This window comes from Xiphias gladius, chromosome 10, assembly GCF_016859285.1.
Source record: "Xiphias gladius isolate SHS-SW01 ecotype Sanya breed wild chromosome 10, ASM1685928v1, whole genome shotgun sequence".
NCBI classification, from domain to species: domain Eukaryota; kingdom Metazoa; phylum Chordata; class Actinopteri; order Istiophoriformes; family Xiphiidae; genus Xiphias; species Xiphias gladius.
Genome location: NC_053409.1, coordinates 11,452,475 through 11,460,127, shown reverse-complemented (window position 1 = coordinate 11,460,127; position 7,653 = coordinate 11,452,475). Strand labels below are relative to the sequence as shown.

Sequence of the window (7,653 nt, the reverse complement as noted above, 5' to 3'; positions counted from 1 at the left end):
AATTTACATGCAGATTTATCTCACTTGACACAGATAAGTGGAGGGTGGGTCACTGTCATTGTGATGTGAACCTGAGGCTGAAGTCCAGCTGTGACTGGGCAGGAGAGGCTGCAAATCAGTGAACTCTGAATCTGAACTCAGCGGTCAACAGCCTTATTTGCATTTGGGTGCTTTTCATTCAGTCAGAGTAGACTAATACAGTAGGCACATGAGAGAAGATTCAGGTACATCGAACAACATATTTCTGTCACCTCATACAGGGGTCTTTATTGAAGGTAAGTTCTCTGATGTTATAGAGTAAGATGCCTTCAGTTTTTTTTTTTCTTAGGCAAAGTTTTGTTGTGTGTTCTTCACTAAGTTCACTGAATTCAATAAGAAGCTTGCACAACTGTATTATTAACTAAACCCTGTTGGTCGGATACCGCAGGAAAGTGAAGGATGAAATGCTGGAGATGCTGGCTGGCAGCAGTAGCCCTGCTGCTGCTTGGTGTGGCTGGAGTTAACATGGAGCATCTCCAAGCTCAGAACCTGAATCTGCTTCCCCCACATGAGCATAACTTGGTCCTGAACCGTGAAATGAGAGGTACATTTGTTTGTGTAGACTTTCACTTTCAGTCTGACTTGTCTTTTTGCTGTCTATCTCAATGATGTGCTTTGTTTGCAGTTGTTGGGGAATTAAATGCACATAACTTGTGGAGAATTTTCCAAATTCTGGCTGGTGATAGTACAGTGCTTATTTTGTGTGAAAAATCCCTGTGATTGCTTTTAAATACTGAATTACCTTTATCTCAGCTTATCTGCGTGGATTCTCCTGTGACTGTGGGTCAAATTCCAGGCTGTAGCGCCAAATTGCTTAGTGATTCATTATGAGTTGATTTGTGTACCTTAGTAAGATAGTTTGTCAGACAGACAGTTCTAATAGTTTGGCAGTTGATCAAGGTTTAAGCGTGTTTACCGGACGAGAAACAGTGTTGGTGTGCTGTTAAAATCAATGTAATGTCTCATTCCTGCCAATGTGTTTTGCCGTTTACCACAGTGCAGTTTTTGACAGTTTGATTTTGAAGGAATGGGTCGAAATTTTAGGAAATATTATTCACTTTCTTATCTAGAGTTATATGGGAAGCTAGATACTAGTCTCACGTCTGTGCAGTAAATACGTACCTGGAGCCAGCAAATTAAGTTATCTTATCTTAGCATAAAGACTGGGAAGAGGGGGAATCAGCTAGCCTGGCTTTGTCCAATATAACAAAGTTGGACAAAGTTACTTACCAGCACAAATAAGCTCACTAATTAAGATGTTATATCGTGTTTGTTAAATACATACAAAAAAAGTGATTGATAACAATAGGTCGATACGACGATAGTATAGAAGTTACTGTGACTGGCCAAAAAATTGTCTGTCACATAACCTAAAATCACAATTTGTCGTTTTTACTCCATGGTTTTGTGTACGTGTTCATTGGTGAGCTCTAGCAGTGAATGTAGTCAGGTTTTGTTAACTTTGCACAGATTCAAGCTACTTGTTTCCCACTGTTTCCGGTCTTTGTGCTAAATTATGCTAACCATCTCTTGCCTATAGCCTCATTATTAACAGACAGATATTAAGTCTTGGCAAGAAAGTGAATAAGTGTATTTTCCAAAATGTCAAACAATAAACATGATCAAATGATGAACAAAATGAGAATTTAGATAAAGGAAAACTGATAAATATAGTGTTGAGTAGAATAGACTTTGTCATCAAATCTATCAAATTCAGTTTGTAAAATTTAGTCATGTATCTACGGAAATATCTGTAAATATCTTCATTTCTACAAGGAAACATATGTCAGGAGAAAAGTAGCTGGTACAAAAGCCCTCATCCTACTGCTACGGGGTGTTTGAGGTTTTCACCGTACCTCCCAGTCTGGCGCCACCTAATCTGTGATGTCAGAAAACCTTGTTGGAGACAGTCAACACCCTATGGTGTTATATGGATTAAAATCTGTTCCAATGTCCACCTACCCACTACAAACTACTTAGTAACTCACCCCAGCATCTTTTTAAAACTGTTTTAGAGTAGACACAGGCTTAGAAATGTGTGCGTAATTACCCTTTATTGATTACACAGTTATGACTGTTATGTTTATTTGCCGAACAGTGCTGCCCAGAGACTGTTATGAAATGCTGATGACCTCTTCAGGCCAGGCCAGAGACGGGGTGTACCTGATCCAACCAGGTGACTCCCCCATCGTGGCTTACTGTGCCATGCAGGAGGGAGGATGGACTGTTGTGCAGCATATCACTGTTAACAGCAGTGTGAACTTTGATTGTACCTGGGCTGAGTACAAGCATGGCTTTGGGCATGTCACTGGGGATCACTGGCTTGGGAATGAATACCTTCATCAGCTCACCATCGGCCCTGGGCGCTATAAACTAGGAGTAAAACTAGTGGACCGCGACGCCATCACCAAGACGGGGGAGTATGACCCCGTTCTAGTTGAGGATGAAGCATCAGCATACAGGCTGAGGCTGGGGCTGTTCCAGGGCACAACTGTAGACGCTCTGACCCTGGACACAGAGAACTACCTGCATGATAACCAGAAATTCACCACTAAAGACAGAGACAATGACAACTACTTCCAAAACTGTGCCAAGCTGGAGTTTCAGGGGGTGCCTGGAGGAGGCTGGTGGTACGATGCCTGTGCTGGTGCCAATCTGAATCGCAGGAATGTCATCTACTGGCAAAAGGACTGCAACAAAGAGCGACTGTGCAAGTACGCATGGATGATGGTGAGACCTTCAGACACAGTTAAACTGATTCACAGCGGAGACTGCAAGAAAGACGAGCTATAAGGACACCATTTTTTAGCATTTGTGATACCGGGTTCGTCATGGCTAAGTGATAAACATTATGGACTACGTGTTAAGCTTTTTCTGTTTTTGTTTGGTTTTGTTTGACATTTTCTTTCTAACAAACACTACGATGGGTGACATCAGCAATTTTCTCTCAATAGCTATTAATAGCTAATAGCTATATCAACACATTTTATTCAGAAATGCAGGAACATGATCACAAAATAATTACCGACATTAAACAACAGAATATAAAATAAAATAAAAAAACATTACAGTTTTAGCTCTAGCTTTGTTTCCAACATACAATCTGTCAGTACATGAAGAAAAGCAGCTCTTTCATTTCCCAAATTGCAAGTGCAGATTTCTGGTTTATCACAGTTAGAAAAAAGACTTTCATGACATTTAGCTTATGACACGTGTAAAGTATCTTTTGTGTGTCATCTTCCATCCAATGTTTACACAAAGGAACATTTCACAAACAAACAGCTTTTTTTTTTTTTTTTTTTTTTTTTTTTTGCTACAGTACATTACAAGTTTGCCAGAAATACACTGACGATATAATAACAGAATGGTTTAGCTACAGTAATTCTGAGAAAACAACTACTGTATTTTAATGCTCATATAAAAAGAAAGGATCCTGAGGGTGAAGAATAATAAACAGATCATGATAAAGAATGTGTGCTCTTAAATCCTCCATACCATTCTCTATGTAAACACTAATATTGTTAAGCAAGTTTGTCATGTAGTTTTGAGTGAAATGACTAACAAATCTTTTATGTTGTAGGGTTAGTAGGCTAGACCTGGTGTTATTTATTAATTTTTGTAATTTAATTTATGGAATAATTACTCTTTATTTCCACTGAGGTTTTGCAGGACAGAAAATGCAGAATATGTAGTGTTAAAACAATGAATTTGAATCTATATTCACTCATCTTACAAGTGACAATGGCATATGTGAAAAGGCTCTGATTATCATCAAGTTAAAATCTGGACTTAGCAAGCAGAGACCGACATCAGGACGGCACATATTAGCCCTTTAAAATAAAATAGCGACTCACAGTACCTACAATATTAAACAGATATGTTATTTTGCGTGTAAAACATCAACTTCAGGGGGGGAAACTGGCAATTTTAACACTTTAAAACCAAATATTAGGCTGGAACTATTTTATTATGGTCTCCACATATCCAACAGTGCATCTTGGATACAAATACTTTGCTAATTGATGGCATTTTGTGCATAAGAGCATCAGTTTTGGGGGAAAATATTGGTATTTTTATATTTTAGAATGTATGTACAGTGTCACTGATTACAGTATATTGGGAAAATTTTATAATGCTTTTCCATTTCCATAGTTTGAACAATAAATAAGAAACACTATAGCAGACCTACTGATTAATGAGCAACTCTATAAATTGTACCAGCTTCTTGATAAATCATTTTTACTTTTGATATCAGCTAATATGTAGAATTCAAGGTCATATAGCCAAGATTATCAGTACAAACATATGATTTACAGCCATCATCATTCACCATCTTAACAAAAAAAAAAGTTCATGTCAGTTTGGAGCTGACCACAGGGTTCTGTCCATACCAGTATAGTTTCTCCTCAATCCTTTTCTTCCTCCACTGGCAGAGTAAGAGCATGCGGAAGGTCTTCTGAAAAGTCTTGTTACACAGGGCGTAGCACATAGGATTGACAGTGCTGTTGACGTAGCACAGCCAGTAGCCCAGATGCCAGAGGGAGAGGGGGATGCAGTCTGAGCAGAAGGTGGAAATCAGCACCATGATGTTATAAGGCGTCCATGTTAGGATGAAGGCCAGCAAGATAGCGCTGAGAGTCTGAGCTGCCTTCCTCTCCTTGATCAACACCATCCTCTTCCTCTTTGTGATCTGGTTCTTCAGCGTGGCATCTATGGGTTTAGATGTGGAGGAGGTGGATGGAACACTCATGGACTCTGCCGAGGAAAATGTCGACGATGCCATTTTAGTGTCACCATTTTTGCTCTGGTGCGCCACGTGAATCTCTTTGGCCATAGGTTTGAACTTGTAGGACACACACTTGCTGCTCTTCTGAGAGTTGCTTTTACATGGCATCTGAAAGAAGCTGTCCTCATAGCTGCTGAGCTTCTTGCCCTCACTGCCCACTCCACTCTTGCTGGTCTCGCAAGCCTGGTTCCTGAATGAGGGCTGGAAGCCTCCTGGAGACACAGGCCTGTCCTCGTCCTCTGAGGAGGCATAACTATTAAAGGTGGTCAGCTGACCAGCTTTGGACCACTCGTCATTGGTGTTGGCTACTGATTTGGCAGCATTGCTCCTGCTGGAAGATGACCAGGAGACTTGGTTCCTGTCATGCGAAGCTGATCTTAGTTTACAGCTAAAACAGGATCTGATAATGGTTTTCTGAGGCTGACTGACCCCAGAGTCTGTGGCATAGTTAATCCCCTGAAGCTCAGCCAGATCTTTGGTCCTCTTCTCCGTCTCCTTGTAGATTCGACAATAGAGGATTGTCATGACTGACACGGGAATATAAAAGGCTGCAATTGCTGTCCCAAAGGTTATTACAGGCTCAGAGAAAAACTGGATCTGGCATTGCCTCTCAGGGACAGTCCTTTTTCCTACAAAGTATTGCCAGCAGAGTATCGGTGGAGCCCAAAGAATAAGCGAAACCAGCCAGGCTAAACCTATCATAATTCCAGCTCGTTTGGGAGTGCGTTTGGCCCTGTAGGTCAGAGGCCTGGTGATGGAGAAATATCTGTCAAAACTGATCACCAACAGGTTCATGACTGATGCATTACTGGCTACATAGTCTAGAGCCAACCACAGGTCACAGGCGAGGTTGCCTAAGGCCCAGTAGCCCATCAGTATATAAGAGGTATACAGATTCATGGAGAAAACACCTATGATGAGGTCCGCAGCTGCCAAACTCAGCAGGTAGTAATTGTTCACTGTCTTTAGCTGGCTGTTGACTTTAAAGGAGAGCATAACCAGAACATTCCCCACAACTGTGATGAGGCTGACTATAGCTGACACAGTCGCAATGGTGATCACCTCCCAGAGACTGTGTGTCACTAGGTGGATATCCATTGTACTGGTATTAACAGTGGAGTTCAGTATGTTTTCTCCTTCCATGGTCTTGAGTTTATTGGGATCCAACCACGATAAGTGTGTTTTGACTTGTCATTTTCATGACGAACGTCTGGAAAGAAAAGAAAGAAAAGGTCATACGTTATCTCTGCACAAAAAAGTTCCGTTCATGGCCACTAGATGGCATCAATTAAGGATGTTGAGCATCAAATTGTCACATTTGGCCTCACACTAAGAAGGTGAATATATAAGCTTAATATGTTTTGTTCTTTAAAACTAAATGTCAAACCTCTGTATGTCATACATCCCTTATAGATAATAGCATTCTCTTCACTTTAGTGATTTATATATAAACTTGTCCTTGAGGCATTGTGTATTTCTGTTGTCAATTGTACCTAATGAAAAAAATCATTTTGCTACTGTCTTCACACAGTTCACGCAGAATAAGATCTAGCCATATGGAGCTCTTTAGGGAATCTCGGCAAACATCTGTGGCACATTTCAAAAATCCAGGTCAATACATAATTTTGTTCCTTGCTCTAAATCTGTGCTGTTATATTAACAGTGCATAAAGTCATTGCATTAAGAGGGCCTTTTATCAGTAATGTTATAAAAGAGAAAATATGACGGATAATTCTAGTTTGTGGCAAAACTACAAGGTAAAGGATAATGGTGATTTTAGTCCTTAGAGTCTGTTTGAACTGACTGCTGCTACCTTCCTGAGAGTTTCCACAGCCCCAAATAAACAGCATCAGATAGCATTTATCTTGGACTAGATCAATCCACCAATCACAAATGACATACGTGTGTAAAGACCGTATCTTTTTTAATGTACCTGCTTTGATTGATCTGTTTGCAGAAAGTGTCCCTTGGAGGGTTTTCATCTCTTTTCTGTGCACACTTATCACTCAGAAAAAAGTTGGAAATACCCTGAAAAGGTTTCCAGTCCTTGAAGCACTTAACACATGGGGAAACGAGTGCATTCGCAGTCACATCAACACCTACAGGCAGTTTCCAGTTCATCTGCATGTTTCTGCATAAATTAAGTGAATATCGATGATTATCCATTATGATCAGTATTTTGTTTATCATTAAACCCATCCAGTTATTGAAATACAATCAATCACCATAGTCAAGCATACGAGGCAACTAATGTGGGCAACAGTATCTCCTGATCACAGATATATTGTAAGGTAACAATAACAAAGGCTAATCAAATTAAACAGTGATAAGAAGTTGCTATAACTTCTTATAATTTCTATCAGTCAAATGTGACCACATCATTTCCAAAATTGTATGAGGAAATACTGCTGGAAGACACCAAGATTAGTAATGAAACTTTGTTATAAGCCCCTTAATAGTGAAAAACAACTGTGGTGCACTCTAACACTATTCATTCAGTCATTGTCCAATTTGTTAAATGTTTAGCATACGACAAATTAAATCTGCTAATTAAATCTGGGCCCACCTTTGAGGTTGTTGAAACCTCAAAGATTTCTGCCTAGATTTCAAACTTACTGTCAGCTCATTTTTCAGCCATGCGTCACATTTCTATTTCTGAACTGTGTTCCTCATTTCTAAGTGTGTTTGTACAAAAAATAATAAAAAATAAGGCAAAACATTTGCTGTGTGGAGAGCTTCGGAAATACCCCAATCCTGCGATATACTCCCTTCTCTGCAGCACTTTAGTCTATGGGATCTTTCAGAGAGGGTGATGTGCCTCTGCGGTC

At 39.9% G+C, this 7,653-nt stretch overlaps 2 protein-coding genes across 2 annotated transcripts; one reads left to right on the top strand and one right to left on the bottom strand.

The window, feature by feature from the left end:
* The first annotated feature begins 105 nt into the window (after positions 1 to 105).
* Positions 106 to 3,331, top strand: zgc:194887 (uncharacterized protein LOC571819 homolog). Its single transcript, XM_040137668.1, has 3 exons — positions 106 to 275; positions 428 to 583; positions 2,138 to 3,331. Exons 2-3 carry the CDS (start codon positions 439 to 441, stop codon positions 2,830 to 2,832), a joined length of 840 nt encoding a protein of 279 aa, XP_039993602.1. The 5' UTR covers positions 106 to 275; positions 428 to 438; the 3' UTR covers positions 2,833 to 3,331.
* Positions 3,332 to 4,390: 1,059 nt separating this feature from the next.
* On the bottom strand, positions 4,391 to 5,968 carry chrm5a (cholinergic receptor, muscarinic 5a). The gene has a single exon (XM_040137672.1). It carries the CDS (start codon positions 5,966 to 5,968, stop codon positions 4,391 to 4,393), a length of 1,578 nt encoding a protein of 525 aa, XP_039993606.1.
* Positions 5,969 to 7,653: the final 1,685 nt, after the last annotated feature.

Excerpts from the sequence above, each read along its gene's own strand:
- zgc:194887 (XM_040137668.1), top strand. The coding sequence starts at position 439 with ATGAAATGCTGGAGATGCTGGCTGGCAGCAGTAGCCCTGCTGCTGCTT. Across the intron at positions 584-2,137 it reads CCTGAACCGTGAAATGAGAG|TGCTGCCCAGAGACTGTTAT; the intron begins GTACATTTGTTT and ends TTTGCCGAACAG.
- chrm5a (XM_040137672.1), bottom strand. The coding sequence starts at position 5,968 with ATGGAAGGAGAAAACATACTGAACTCCACTGTTAATACCAGTACAATG.